General features: G+C 38.5%; 2 protein-coding genes across 2 annotated transcripts in view; one reads left to right on the forward strand and one right to left on the reverse strand.

The window, feature by feature from the left end:
- The first annotated feature begins 9,145 nt into the window (after nt 1–9,145).
- On the forward strand, nt 9,146–10,134 carry LOC129732543 (COMM domain-containing protein 8-like). The gene is made up of 2 exons (XM_055693509.1): nt 9,146–9,302; nt 9,573–10,134. Exons 1-2 carry the CDS (start codon nt 9,258–9,260, stop codon nt 10,071–10,073), a joined length of 546 nt encoding a protein of 181 aa, XP_055549484.1. The 5' UTR covers nt 9,146–9,257; the 3' UTR covers nt 10,074–10,134.
- Nucleotides 10,094–16,320, reverse strand: part of LOC129732540 (serine protease inhibitor 28Dc-like) — a 30,402-nt gene continuing 24,175 nt past the window's right edge. The window contains exon 4 of the mRNA XM_055693499.1: nt 10,094–11,311. Within this exon, the coding sequence (XP_055549474.1) occupies nt 10,189–11,311 (1,123 nt within the window). The 3' untranslated portion in view covers nt 10,094–10,188. The remainder of the gene's footprint in view (nt 11,312–16,320) is intronic.

Raw genomic sequence — 16,320 nt, forward strand, 5'->3', positions numbered from 1 at the left:
TGGGCATCAGAAAGGTAAATTGAAAGGCATCAGAAAGGTAAATTGAAAGAATGCAGCCTATTAATACGACTACGACTAACACGTACAACTCAAATTGGTTCAAATACAATTTGGTAAAATGAAACATATCCTTATAAATTGTATTACAATTCGCCCATTTCGGGATGAAAAATAATAACTTCGATTTTACAACACGGCCGACCGTTCCCACTGTTAACTAATTTCAAAGGTGTGCAAGGTGAAAACGACCAACTAGAGAGGTATATCACTTTGATAGTCCTTTGGGATTTTTGGAGTCAGTTGTCACGTCTCATAGAGTGGAAAGAATGCCAGATTTTGCGAAAGATAGATCGTCTTTAGTTGGCTTAGATTTTCTTAGACAAGCTTTCGGAAAAATTGAACGCCTGTTACAACTCGACTGACTTTATACCCTTTATACGGATTTCAGTTGGAGTTTTGGTGTTATCAGGATGTGTCGCACCCCTCGGGTAAAACACCCACATTGTCTCCTATTTTTTGAGCAACCTACCGCATCCTTCGTCATGCCAAAAAATCGTTGAAAGCTTGCCACTCTCACGGGCAGTGTAAACCGATTTGGAATGTGTCTGATATTTTACTAGTGCATATCTTCCAACGTATGTACACTGCTTCTACTTGTATCAACCAAAAGATCCGCAAATCGACCTGGCTGACGATGGTTTTACTGACTCATGGTGGTCCAAGTTAAGTTACAAAGTGCTCTCATCCGGCACTTGAAATGTGGTTGGAAAGCTCTTGATGGCTTTGAGTTTCTTCCGATGACGAGACTGCGCCTGCTGCTTTTATTTCTGCTCTTACTGTGAATCATTTTTCGTGCTGTTTCGTTTGCTGCTAGATAAAGAACTGAACCGATGTACAGAAGGGAAGAGGGGAATGGGTACTTGGTTGGGTTTGAAATCATAGTACATTATTCTAATAACTTTATCATGTCCACAAAACAAGATGTTAAGTACAATGCGACACCATCAACTACTACAGTTTACGAGTGGGGATAAAACATACCTATGATAGGTAGATGCTTTGTGGACAATTTTACAGCATCCAGTATCGTGTTGTTTACAACGATTTCTTTTCAGCTCCATCACTCAATGCCGGTCAAAGTTATATCCCTGATGGGAGCGAAACTTTCCAAAAATCCCAGTGAAAACCTTAAATCGGGTGCGGGTAATCAACCGTCTATTACGAGCCTTTGGCATCCCTATGCCGAGCAACAGTGAATGACAATGAACTCATGTTTTGGGCTCAAATTATTTTGTGCCCGCTGTCAGCAGTAAGATAAAGATGTATGAAAAGAAGCGGCGATATGCTATCTCGTTTTGACGTGGAATACGTCTTACGGCAACAATTACAGGGACCCAATTTCAATACAGGGATCCAATTTCAAAACCGAAAACATCGAGAGCGTCACAAAAATTGTCCAATTTCAAACGTTTTAAACCCAGTCAGTTTCCAACCGATTTCTGTCATTTTTGCAGCAAATTGTGATCTGATTTTTCAAACTATTGTAATATTGAAAATTGTTGAACATTGCCGAAACGCAAATGTCGACTTTTGATTGGTAGCTTGCTGCCTTTTCCTAAAAAGGACGACAGAATGGAGTACCTAGTTAGCCGGGAGTGCACTCTTTGGGCTAAATAAGAGACTGTTTCTCCTCAAACAAATCAGTTTACTAGCAGCAGGCAGTAGCAGCGGACATCAACACCGATGGCAGTAGGCGAAGTGGATCAGCAGCGGGCAACAGCGGCGGTGGCAGTGGTTAGCTGTAGTTCCTACCTCTTTCAATTCGGTTTCCCTTCGATCTGAGTTGGATCCCACCAGCAGGGTTGCCAATGTTCCAGTATGAACTGGATTCTTCCAGTTTTTTTCAAGTGATCCAGTCAAACAGTTTATTCCCAAAATCTTCCAGTTTTTCAGATATTTGCCAGTTTTATCCAGTTTTTTATTCACTGAAGCTCCGATTGATTTTCGAAAATATTTTTCAAACGTAAATATTGTGGATTGATAAACAATTTTGACAATTCTTAACAGCGTTCTCAGTATGCTATCTTCTCGCACGAAACACGGTCAAATTAAAGACTGCATGACATGGTTGAGATAAAACCAAACAAATAGATTATACCAGACCATGAAAAAAATTTCTGTTTATTTTCTGTTGCGTAGCAGTTAAAAAATGATTAGAAGAATTAGATACCAAAATATAGCAAAGTCAGAAATAATTGAAATTTAAACTTCACTGATGTAACGGAAAAAATGTTGCTCTATTTTCTTAATTTTGAGATAAATTGCGTAATTTTAAATAGCGTGCGTGGTTTGCTATATAGCGTGTGCATGTCTAGCGTGTCTGTGCATGTTTATAGCATGTGTGGCTTGCTATATAGTGTGTGTGGCAAGCAGTATCCAGCTTTTTACGCACCATAATGGCGGACGCTATAATGAAAAATTCGTAATATGTTACCTACCCTTTTGACAACTCTGCTTACGTCAGTTTGACTCTTCATGTGTTTCGCAAGAAAAACGATTAATCTGGCAACATTAATGTTGCCAAAACTGCAGAAATCACGAATCTGACGTAAGCAGGGAGGTTCAAAAATTACGAACGCGCATTATAGCACCCGCCATTCTGGTGCGTAAAAAGCTGGATAGCGATTGAAATTTTTATATATAATTGCTTATAAATCACCTCATGTAGAAATTAATTATCACTGTAAATCATTCAAAACTAAATAAAAAATTTGCCATGTTGAAAAAAAATTATTCAGTTGTCAATAAATGGCATTGACAAACACAATTGACCTCAAAGTTTATCTGAAGAATTTCTGAGCTAGTTAGCCTGAATCACAAAATTTTTCGCGCAAGTCTTACTAATTGCAGCAATCAGTTGTAAAATTATCTACGCTATCGTAAAATGCAGAAAATTGTTATTCAAACTGTTATACTATAGATGGGGATTGCACTATTTGCCCTTGTCTATAGCCTCTCCGTAGCCACTGTCTAAATTAAGATATTTTAGTGCAACATGATACAAAAGACAGCCTCAAAACAATTCAATTTCATTCTTGTTTTGGATACGGCAGCAAGTGAAACCGCGGTGCCGGCTATAGAGGTAAACGTCATCTGGTGCAAAGAGACTATTAAATTAATTAACCTCAATTGAGTGTATTCCCAATCCTATTCCAAGAAATACATTGACATAAGACAAGCTGTCGTATTCTACGTTACCTCTGCGGTCGTGTCTTATAAACAACCTCTTCAACTATTTATATGTTGAGATGTTAGCCCTTGAAACATGGCGTGATGCCAAAGGGGTGGTCTTTCAGGCTACCACTTCTTCACACGAGCTCTAATGTCTTTGAAATTCAGACATGTCTTCACATTTGGCATCCCTGTCATAACACGTGAACCAGGGTTATATTTCTACAGGCCAGCAGTATAAATGTCACCTTGTCCGTCACACTCGGTTAGGGTTATATCACATACATAAGACATACGTAACACTCAGGAAGAAATCTTCCAAAAAAGTTGGTACAAAATGAACTACTCGAAAGAACCAAACTCTGTAAAAAAACCTCTGTTTGAGTAGTTTCTGGAGGTTGTGTACCTGCGCAGCCCTGCATTTGTCTCGTTCCCACTCGAAAAATGCAGCATTGATTTTGTAAACAACTTTTTGATAGTTTTGTAAGGGATTTTGTTGAGGGCTCGAGTAGAGCCGCGATGAAGAAAATTCATTCCGTTCATTTTTGTCGAGCAGTTCATACTGGTGTTGGTACCGGGTGATGTGGGGCAAAGAGTACCAATAAAAATCGCCAGTGTTACGTATGTCTAAGTATGTGGTTATATTTTTCATAAGCCAGCAGTAGGAATGTCATTTTGTGCTCTACCAGGGTTATATTTTCCAGCAGCAGAACTCATGTAACCAGTAAGCACTAAATTATTGCCCTACAACAATTGGGTTGTTTAGCCACTCACGGGTTTCTGATTTTTATATATCAAGTAAAAGAGTGTAATTTCCTGAGCAAAACCAGATTTTTTTAAACTTAATATCATTGTCCTTCGATTTTAAATGAAAAATAAAAAATCGCTCCAAATCGCTACAATGACAGTTGGTATATGGGTGAACCACATACATAAGACATACGTAACACTCAGGAAAAAATCTTCCAAAAAAGTTGGTACAAAATGAACTACTCGAAAGTACCAACCGCTGTAAAAAAACCTCTGTTTGAGTAGTTTATGGAGGTTGTGTACCTGCGCAGCCCTGCATTTTTCTCGTTCCCACTCGAAAAATGCAGCATTGATTTTGTAAACAGCTTTTTGACAGTTTCTTAAGGGATTTTGTTATGGGCTCGAGTAGAGCCGCGATGAAGAAAATTCATTCCGTTCAAACTGGTGTTGGTACCGGGTGATGTGGGGCAAAGAGTACCAAAAAAAAAATCGCTAGTGTTAAGCAGGTATTAGACGAAGCAAATATTTGCTATTTTTTAATACAGATTATATTTTGTGCAAATAAAAATCGTACCAATAATAGCAAATATTTGGGTCGTCTAATACCTGCTTTACGTATGTCTAAGCATGTGGGCGAACTGTCATTGTAGCGATTTCGAGTAGTTTTAATTCGTGATTTAAAAATTGAATGACAACGATAGAAAATTTTTGAAAATCACGTTTTGCTTGGAAAATGCAGCTCTTTCAGATGACATGAAAAACTGATATAGCTTAACAACCCAATACCACATACATAAGACATACGTAACACTGGCGTTTTTTTCTGGTACACGTTGCCCCATAGTACTCCGTACCTCGCCCTGTCAAACTGCTCGATAAATAATGAACAAAATGAATTTTCTTTTTCTCGGCCTTATCGAGCCCCAAAGAAAATCCCATAAGGAACTGTCAAAAAGTTATTTACAAAATCAATGCAGCATTTTTCGAGTAGAAACGAGACAAATGCTGGGCTGCGCAGGTACACTGCCTTCGAAAACAGCTCAAACAGTGATTTTACTCAGGGTGTGGTACCATTCGAGCAGTTCATTTTGTACCAACTTTTTTGGAAGATTTCTTCCTGAGTGTTACGTATGTCTTATGTATGTGCCAATACTATATTTGATTACAGAATTCTGGGTAAGAACTTACTCTGACCTTAATGCTTGTATATATCTGATATAATGTTAAAAAGGAGAAATAGCGAGCTGATAAAGTGCTGCAGGTGGCAACCAATGATATGCATCACTAATGTTGATTTGGAGCACCCGTGAGATTTTTTTTTTGACATGTGAGTTAAGAAAACAAACGAAAAAAATTTAGAACCCAAATTATTTGGGGTCTGGAACGAATGCAAAAAAAAAATACTTGGGATGTTCCGTCTATTTCTAATTGACCACTCTATTCGCTCGTTATTGGTACTTACGAAAAAATGTAATGCGTCTTCTATATGCATTTAAAACACTTCATCGTAGCACTTACGGTAGCCCTTTAAGCGCATATTTTGCTCTCAGTAATGCTAGTTTAGCATAAAGCCCTAAACATTAAGAAACATGATATAAAGCTATTTGGCATTAAAAAGGCTGAATTAGTGCTAATAAAATGCTATCTCCTAATGCTCATGGTTACTTGGGACTAAACATTGCTGGAGTGATTTCTTATTAACCTATCAAGGTACAGTCGCCGTTGGATAACTGCAAGTCTTTTAACTGCAACGCTTTTTAACTGCAAGACCGATAACTGCAACAACTTTGCAGTTATCGGACCGCAATCCGTCAAATCTGATGTCAAGGTCATATTTGACTTTGAAGTGACAGATCTCGCGGGGGGATTGTAAAAAAAAATCGAAAATGAAAATTGTTGAATCTCTAGAAACATTTCAAAAGGACTTTTTCACTTTCTCGTTTTTTTTTTCGATTTCGTTTACTTGTTGTCTCTTCAATCTAGATGGGAGATTATCCAGCTTTTTACGCACCATTATGGCGGTCGCTATAAGGTGTGTTCGTAATATGTGAACCTCTCTGCTTACGTCAGTTTAGGGATTTCTGCTGAATTTTCAACAAAAATGTTGCCAGTTATATTTCTTTTTTTGATAAACTACATGAAGACTTCAAACTGACGTAAGCATAGCTGTCATAGGGGTGGGTAATTTATTACGAACTTTGCATTATAGCGTCCGCCATTATGGCTAGTAAAAAGCTGGATAGATCTCCACTATAAATAAATGAAGCTAAATCACCCTGTTATGTGGTTCACTTTCCGTAATTATAAAAGAAAAAAAAATATCCCTTTTTCTTGTTTGGCTAGCTTTCACTACTCAGCGAGGCAGTGCATAGTAGATCGTAAACAATATTTGGTGTCCTAGCGTTAAATAGACCATTTTAGGAACTGACAGCTGTCACGGATCCTGCACGCTCGTTCAATTTTACTCTAAATTGATTAGAAAGTACTCACTTTCGTATTTTGATCCAAATTGTCAAAAAATGAGTAATATTGATTAACGAAACTGAGTAACTTTCACCCAGTTTTCGTATTTTTTTGTTTTGCTCACTTTTGGGTAACCGTTCATTTTATATCAGTTTGCTGTAAACAAAATCTAGGCATTTAACAGTTCCCTGTTTGTTTCGCTTATTCGTACATGGATTTAGTTTTGAAAGTACTGCAACGAATAGTTTACAATAAAATAATAATCCGCTCTTTGAAATATGATCCACAAGTCAAATAAGTGTGTGCTGCAGTAGTGAGGGAACGAAACGCGAAGAATGAGTTCATAAAAACATCGGACACGTCCGCTTGTTCGAATAACTTCTGTTTTTGTTACATTGATTTTGCAACATATTGATCAAGCTAAGACCCATATTCTTAAATCATGGATGAGACGGTAATGCTTATTCTTTTTGTAATACTAGTTGGTTCCTATATAGCTGGAAGTATACTGTTAATCGTGATGCTGTTGGAGGAAAAACTAAAAATGTGTATATGTTTGGTGCTAGGTTGTTGGTGGGAACGGCCCTTACAGTAATACCAGAAGGAATTCGTTCCTTGTACGATGCAAGCTCGGGTGGAAGCAATCTTGAAGTTAAATACGTGGGCACCTTTCTAACACCGGACAATAAACACAGCGCTGATTTATCCACATTTGGGCTCTCCCTAGTACTGGGCTTTGTCTTCATGATACTTGTACCGAGTTGTAGCTTTTTTACGCGAAGCAATCCGAAAGATGGTAATGATATAAAATATTAATAATTAGGTAACTTGATGGGAAATAAATCTACAACATATTAACAATTTTTCTTATGTTGTTTTCAAATTTTAATTTCCGAATTTCCCATTGTTTTCTTTTGCATAGGGAAGTCAAATTAACGAAACTGAGTAACAGTTACTCAGTTTGGCTAGTTCATGCTTTTTTTTGAAATGAGTAAATAGTACTCAGTTTTTGACATTTATCCATGCTACTCAAAAATGAGTAACTATATGGTTACTCTGTTTAGGGTAGATCCACTTTTAACGAAATTGAGTCAAAATTTACCCAATTTAGAGTAAAAACGGCCGAGCGTGTGCTGACATTGATGTTGCTTTTATTTGCGTTATGTCAGCGGTCCCGAGCTTTCTGTCAAAATTTCATTCATGAATTGAGTTCAGAAACGTCTCGTAAAATGGTCTATTGTAGTGATGAACTTTACCTTCGCCTACATGTTGGTTATGTAAAGTAGTTACTAAAACGCAATAAATTACTATGCGGAAATATGAATATCAAATTGATTAATCAAAAAGCTTGCCTTTTTTTTCGACATCATTGAAAACGAAAATGGTAATGAAGGACCCCCCTCTAAATTTTGGCATGAGTCAAGTGTAGCAGTTATCGAACGGCATTCAATAACTGCAATGTAAACATGTTGCAGTTATCGAACGACGACTGTAGCAGTCATGATGAAGTAATTGTCAATATAATAAAATATTTCTGTCAAACGTTTCGATATTGTGTGCGAGATTCGACCATAGAGAACAGACGTTCATAGAGCGGGGGCCTAGTGTGGTTGGTAATGCTCCGCCAACCACGCTCGACGCCTGGGTTCGAATCCCACCGCCGACATAGGTGTCGATGGTTGTGAGGTGGCGTGATCCACTCACAACCAACCCAACTGGTCTAGATTCAATCCTAGCCGACACCGGGAGATTTTCTGAGGCGAAAAATCTCTGGGATCACGCCTCCCATCGCATGAGGAAGTAAAGCCGTTGGCGCCGGTCCGTTAATAAACGGGTCGTGAGTTAGGGTCCTGGGTGTGGAGTCGTCTCCCTGGGCGTCGGTGATTGGCCACAACAGTGGCGGAACTAGACCGACGGTAAATAAGCGAGAATAAAAAAAAAAACAGACGCGATAAGGCAATATTTATGCAGTGTAACTGGGGCACCACAAGACAGATGTCGTTAGTATATTAACGTATTTTAATTCAAATTTTTACATATGATTTCAAATTTCTTTATATGAACATGAATGTCTGTTCTCTGTGATTCGACTGTGACATTCGTGTATTACGGGGTAGTCTAAACTGATGTGAAGGTCGCAATATTGATCTTCGAGAAATCAACACTAAATCATTTCAACTTGCAGTGTGATGTGACCGAGCTATTAAGCCGTATGAATAAATGCGTTTGCTTCACTCATCCCGTGCAAATCTTACGGGAGAAGCAGAGTAACTTCTTTTATTCAGGATGTAACGAATTGAGTCAAGTGCAAAAACACTTGAAGTAATCGTGACATTTTTTATAGTGTAAAGCTTGTAGTACATTCTTTGTCTAATGGTCAAATATTTATTTACCCTTCTGACATAATGGTCAAATTTATTTGACATCATGGTTGTTGTTTGCCTGTGTTTGCCCCATGTTAAAATTGGAGAGTGACAAACAATTATCTTTGACCAAATTTTTATCTGTCAAAAAGTGACAAATATTTGACGCTTGGTCAAAGATAGTAATACAGGCTTAACTATAGGAATCGGTATAAGCTGGTGAATTTAATCGATTTAATCTTGTCGATGATAAATGGCGAAAGGCAAAAATATTTTAGTGTGTAGGTTGAGATGTCAGCCCTTAAAAAACATGGCGCGATGTCAGCTGTCTGACGAAAACTGTTTTATCTTGGTAAAAACGAAGCAAGATTTTGGATTGGGTATTGTGAAAGCTGTTTGTTTTTGTACATGCATGTACAATAGTTTTATCAGGTTTTATTTGCTTCTAAAATGCACAACTTACTCAGTATCACGAATGAACAAGATATCAAGCAGGTACGAAATATGCAGGATTGTGAGTACTATAAGTTGGTAGAATACATATTGTGGACCGGCGCAATATTTTTGGTATAAAAACACTTATGCGAAGACAATATTGACTGAAATGTAAAAAATTTGATGAACGATGCTTTTTTAAAATCAGCTGCTTTCACAATTTACTTATTTGCACCATAAAAACTAAAGACTGTACAATACTGAGCTAACACGTTAATAGCAAATAAAACCTCAATGACAAAATATATTCAAATTATCATTTTTTTGCAGATATTCCACTTGCTTATTGACTATCTATTGGAGGTACCAAAAACAAATGGAACTAAGTTGAAACTTCAATTGTTGCTCAATCTCTCCAGTGCTGCAGTTGATTTTAGCGTTACAATAAAACTGATAGAGTCAATAATCCGTCAGTATTGTCTGGAGGAAATCAACGAAACAGAGCTGAAGGCACATTTTCAAGGACTCAGTGCGGGTATGCAGCAAACCTTGTTGCGCACGGTCGACCAGCGGAAGTCGGAAATTGCACAGTTTCTGATCAATGAAATCAACGCTAGGAACAATTTGCTGATGGAGTCGTTCGATTGGGACGTCAAGTGGATTATGGGGAATAGCAGTGTGGCATCGATGCGAGAGCAAATCGCCACGGTGGTACTAAACTGTCGCGGAAAAGATCAACATTTGAAGACGGTAAGGTTTGAAATGAAACGAGAAAAGCTGAATGAGTTAATAAAAGTGTTAGAGGAATGCAATTTAGAAGATTCCAAATAAGGTAAGATACGCATTATAAATAAGAGAAAACTATACATAAAAATATTTTATTTTCGACCTACATCCAAGATTCGTTGTGATCGAGATAATCCAGAAAGCAAAAATATTCTTATGATTAGGAGGTAGGCTCGTAAACGCTTCCGTAGAAAAGTGGTAGTTTCGTTGACTCATCACGTATCATCATAATAAACGGACCGTTAGCTCGGAAATTAACTTGAGGAGTAATTCGATCCAGTAGAGTAGCTGTAACCGCACCACCCTCTGTGCCTTTTTCGTTAACGACGACGTCGATTTTATGTATAACCTCGTTGACGAAAAGTCCTTCACCCGCATCACGGCGCTTACGAAAGCCGAATGTCTTAGCACAGCATAGACAGGTTTCGCCACCGAAGCGGCATTCTAGTTTTTTCTCACACTTTTGTTTACTATCAACGTCTTTCTCGATAACGGTTCCACAGTCGGGAAACATTTCCAGCAGCTTTTTCTGAGCACTTTCTTTTGAGTCATCCACAAAATCTAATAAATCGTTAAGATTTGTCACATCGACTCTGGAAATCGCACCCGGGCCGGCAAGAATACGATTTAAGTCACTTTTTGATCTGTCGAAAATGCCAAAGGCTCCTAGCTGTTGGAATACCTGCTTCAGGTTGAATGAGTTGATCATATGCATTTTGGGAAACTGTATCGAAGCTGTTTTAATGTCCATCTTTGCAATTATATCGTTAACGTTATTCGCACTTAGCTTTTCTCGAAGCCCATTTAATTTTCTTCTGTCAGAATCGTTCGGCATGAAAATGTACATGGTGTAGTTTCGTTTGTATGGAATACCCAAAACTCGCACATCCGCTTCTTTCCAGAAATAGTACGGAAAGCATCCCCCATGAACCATCATCGGTACATCGATTCCGGGTTCCTGTGGTCCATTGGGGAAAAATTTTCTTGCTTTCGTTCCGTCCTTTAGGAATGGTTCGTCCCATTCACCTTTGAAGAACAAGGTGTTGGCAATAACCAGCATTGTGTCGCTGTCCAGCTGTGAAACGATTTCCGGGATTTTACCACGTGTACGCTCTCGTACCCAATCGTTTATGAAAGCCGCAGACTTCTGGGGGGAGGTGGAAAAATTGAGGAGCATCATATTGCTACGATACAGCTCTTCGGCAAGCTTTTGGTACTTTTCGTCAAACATTTTACCGTACTGGGCGAATAGTCCGTTGCCAATGTCCACCTCTACCGCGTTGCTGAAAAATGTTGGATAGATAAAACGGAATGGAGAATCATTAGGTTATTTATATATAGCCAATATAAAAATATTTAGAAACTGTTTTGTGAACATTTAAATTGGTAGGTACTTGAAAATCAGAAATATTTTTTTTTATTTTAACGAATGACTAGAACTAGGATAATTTTTCGAAAATGTAAGGAATAATTATTGGTCGATGAACGAAATCTGTGCTAATGTAAAAGGTAAGAAAGGAGGGGGGGATCCATACCATGACCTAAGCCTATAGGCTTAGCAATTCTACAAGGCCACTACTCGATCAGACATCTCCAGCAAGATCAAGTTCTTTTTTACCGATAAATATACTAGGTAATCTGCGAACAGCAAACCTAGGTTCCTGCTAGAAAATTGAGAAATATTAACCACATACCAGTGTGAGGGAGAGTGTGAGTGAGAGTGTGAGTGAGAGAGAGAGAGTGTGTGTGTGAGAGAGAGAGGGTGAGAGAGAGAAAGGGAGAGAGTGAGAGAGAAAAAGGGAGAGAGTGTGTGAGAGAGAGAAAGGGAGAGTGTGTGTGTGTGAGAGAGAAAGGGAGAGTGTGTGTGTAAGAGAGAGAGAGAGAGAAAGTGAGAGAGAGAGAAAGGGAGAGAGAAAGAGAAAGGGAGAGTGAGAGAGAGTGAGTGAGTGAGTGTGAGAGAGAGAAAGAGAGAGAGTGTGAGAGAGAGAGAGTAACCCAAATCAATGACAATGGTTGGTCACGCTTACGTTAATTCTAATTCTCTTAATTCGGGTTGTGTTGTAGTAGGGATATGAGAATGGAAGAGAACAAGGAATAAGATGAGCTCTAGCGTAAATTTTTGAAAGAAACTAAGTAACAATTGAAGATCTCTCTCATTCTGTTTCGTTATTTACAGCGTTTTAAAAATTTTCAAAAGTGTCTTGCTACACATCGAAAAATTATAACTTTGCCTAGCTGTGTGCAAAAAGTATAATGAAAAATACATAAAAAATACAGAAAAAGTACAAAAAGAGAGTCTCTTAATGTTACTTAGTTTCTTTTGAAAAGTTACGCGAGAAGTGTTTTCCTGCTATTATCAGCGATACCGTTTACCGTACAACGCATGTGTTATTGTGGCGTCAAGTGGAGTTTCTGCACCCGGTGCGGAACGGTCAGATTGCACCAACTATTTGTATAGATTTTGATATTTTACAGGGGTGCTTATTACGGGAGTCACTTAACGGTGAAATCAGAGTGGAGTGAACAAAATCCTATTACGGGACTCACGTAAGTGAGAAAAACGTCGCGAAGTGACATCTGCCGTGAAATCTGGGTTATTATGAGTGTCATATCAGTGAAGTGAGAACGGAAAAAGCGACGTTTCGCGTGGAATTATTTCACGACCATTTTGAACGGTGAAATGATTCCACGACGCTGCCATAAGTCTTAAAGTTGATTGATTTGTGATCTAATGGTAAATATTGGATTTATTCTTCAGTAACGAAGCGAATCAGAGTTTGATCTGTGCCTTAAAGCGGTCAATTTTTCATTTTTTCGCCCGATGAAAAAAATGCAAAGTTCAGGAAATTTTCGATACCGAAAAAAACATTTTTTTTTATGCCGAATGTCTTAGAAATGCAGAACACGTCAAGATCTGGTGTTATCTGAAAAAAAACGGGAAAAAACGACTTTCTGGGACTTCGACATTTTTGAGCTGGGAAACAATCTCATTTCACTTGTCCTATTCTCAATTTCATTTCACTGTCAATCTCACTCCACGGAGGTGATTTTTGTCACCTCACTTGAGGTGGAATCGGGAATAGGTCTAAAAAAGTGAAGTGAGCGTGAGAGTGAAATATATTTCACCGTGAAGTGACTCCCGTAATAAGCACCAGGATTAAAAAACATGCACTCTATTAAAATCAATGACAATGACAAGTAAGTTCTTAAGCCTGTAGTACACTCTTTGTCTAATGGTCAAATATTTGACCTTCTGACATAATGGTCAAATTTATTTGACATCATGGTTGTTGTTTGCCCGTGTTTGCCCCATGTTAAAATTGGAGAGTGACAAATAATTATCTTTGACCAAATTTTTATCTGTCAAAAAGTGACAAACATTTGACGCTCGGTCAAAGAGTGTACTACAACAGGCAATAACAGGAAAGGCAATAACGTCATCCGTATCATCAAAGTAAACAGTGTAGTAGATTCATATGCATGTTGAAGTAAGCCGCGTACTGGTGCACCTACAGTAATATGACCAGGCTTTGAAATGGTCATGGTAGAACCACTTTTCACTGCGATAATCGTCTTCTTTTTCCTCTGACGGTGGCAAGGCTCGCTTCCTAAATACATTCTTGAACAAACATGTCAAACGAGTACTCGCCACTACGACGTTTTTTTACCCAAACGTATTTTGACATTTTTTTCTAGAAATAAGAATTACGCACGTTGTGTGCGGAGATTTTGTAGATTACCTATAACATTGGTCTTGTAATAATATTTCTCAATATAAATAGAACGAAGTAGACAGAAACAGGGCAAAAGAACATCACTAAACGAATGACAGTCATGATTGTCATTCGACAAAGAGATGCGCGAGTGTCGAATGACCATCATGTTTTTTGTGTAAGATGCGACGGTTGTTTTGCATTTCCGAGCGAAAGCCTACTGTGGTGCACGCTAAGGTATCGTAATCAAATGAAAATGCTGACCGTTTACAAGCCTTAGCCAAATTTAGTTTATTATGAGTATCATATCACTGCAGTCTCCCAGATGGTCTCAAGGTAAGATGCTGGCCAAACAAGCCAGTCGTCTTAGGTTCGAGTCTCGGCTCGGGAGAGACTGTTAGTGTCAGTAGGATTGTAGCGCTTGCCCCGCAATTGTCCTGTACACTAAACAGTCGTCTGCGAAGTCTGTGTATAAACAACAAAAGGTCGAGTTCCGAATCGGAATGTAGCACCAAGGCTTTGCTATCACTGCAGTGGAAACGGAAAAAGCGACGTTTCGCGTGGAATAATTTCACAACTATTTTGAACGGTGAAATGATTTCATGAAGATTCCATTAAAAAGATCGGATCGGTGGTGGATCACCCAGTAAGAGGACGAAAATGCAAGACAGATGCCAGAACGGACAAGAAAATCATTTGTGAGGTGAAGTAAAACTCAAAAGTTACGATCCGGCAGATACAAGAAGAGCTCCAACATTCGGTTTTGCGTCGTACTGACCGTCTCCGCATCCAAGCGTGGGGGCTCTGTATCAAGACAGTGAGAAGGCCCTAAGTTCGCCAAGGAGCGCACAGTGCGTTGAATGTATGGGATCGCGGGACAAAAATCAAAACAGTCATTCTAGTTTTTTTTTCACTTGGTGTGACACGAAAAATGTTTAGTATTGATGAGAGCTACTATTTGCATAATTGACGAATGACAAATACGTAATCGCAAAGATGTCTCTAACGCCTTTTTTTGTACATAGGCATAAAATGATAATTTTCCAAGAATATTGTCTAGATTAGATAAAAGGCTTGAAAAACATTTTCAAATAATTTAAAGTAGATGAAAAAGTGACCTAAACGCCATCACAAATAGGTTTTTATATTATTTTTATTTAATACCCTTTTAATTATGTTTATATACGGTTTACTGTTCTAAAACATTTAGACATCATTAATCCAGGAATCTTTCATGTGTTTTGCACATACATTACGTGTTATACATAAAAATAAGGGACATATGACGTTAAACTGCTCACTCTTGGTTTCAGAGGTATCATTCGAAAACGCGAATTCCGGTTGAAAGAGCAAACTTGAGCAATGGCAATCACTTCCAAAGTTTGGAGGATATTCCAAATAAGGGGAAAAAGTCAAGCATAAAGGAGTATGACCAAGAAGCCTTAAACTTCCAAATGCGCTACGTTGTGTCTCAATAGTAACATGTAAAATGTCATAGTTACATGCCTCTACCGTTGCCATATTGGTTTTAACTTGAAAAGATATAGAGTATATTAAAAAAATAATTTGAAAACTATGAGAAATTTAAAAAAAAAAATAATTTTGTATAGTTGAAACCACTTCACAGTAGATGCGTTTCATAATCGTATGGGTGAACTTACAAGGTTAATAATAACATTACAGTACGTCTCAAATATGTATAAAACATATCAGCATATAGAATTGGTTCAATAAGAAATCCACTTTTTTGATTTTTGTCTTTGGAACGTTGCACTGTGGAGCGCGCCGATAAGCCGCTGGGATACTGGAGAACTTTGTTGTGGACCAAATAATCCAAATTCAAGCTGTTCAATTGGAAGAAGCGGGCACAAGTCTGCTGCGAAGCTTCAAGTCGCCATATTCAAGGAACAGTCAAGCACGGAGGGCAGTTTGGTGAAAACAGAAGAAATCATGACAGCTGAGTCGTATTGCCATATCCTGCAGGAAAACCTCGAGGTATCCCACATCCACGATGTTCAAAACACCGTTATAATTAAAAAATACGCCATCGAAACTGTTGATGCCAGTTGGTTTGTATTACTATCTTGCATTTCTGAGCCAAATTTGAAAATCTTCCTTGAACTAATTTTTGAGATAAGGCGACATCCATAAATTACGTAACGCTCATAGGGGGGAGGGGAGTATCCTTGAGCGTTACGATTTGTTACACATGGGAGGGGGGGAGGTAAGTTCAGCGTTACGTAACAAAAAATGTCTGGAGAGACTCTCCAAAAACGAGTATTTTCATCAAGCAAATCCCCCTACAGCGTTACGTAATTTTCATGGGGGGGGGGCAGGTGTTGGCGTTACGTTTCGTTACATATGGGGGGGTGGGGGTCCAAAAATTGAGTTTTTTGCGTTACGTAATTTATGGATGTCGCCTAAGCCCTTTTAAAGTTTCAGGGGGGATTTCTCATAGAAAAAAAAACTTGAATTACCCTTCCAAAACAAACGCGAATCATAGTAGGTATTGTTTTGCAGGCAACACATGCCCACTGGCGAACTTTTTAGAAGATTTGAACTGTATTAGAACCATCGGG

Source organism: Wyeomyia smithii, chromosome 3, assembly GCF_029784165.1.
Source record: "Wyeomyia smithii strain HCP4-BCI-WySm-NY-G18 chromosome 3, ASM2978416v1, whole genome shotgun sequence".
Lineage (NCBI taxonomy): Eukaryota > Metazoa > Arthropoda > Insecta > Diptera > Culicidae > Wyeomyia > Wyeomyia smithii.

Bases quoted from the DNA above. Each gene is read 5' to 3' on its own strand.
- LOC129732543 (XM_055693509.1), top strand. From the start codon at position 9,258: ATGCACAACTTACTCAGTATCACGAATGAACAAGATATCAAGCAG. The intron at 9,303-9,572 runs GTACGAAATATG...ATTTTTTTGCAG, and splicing joins ATGAACAAGATATCAAGCAG to ATATTCCACTTGCTTATTGA.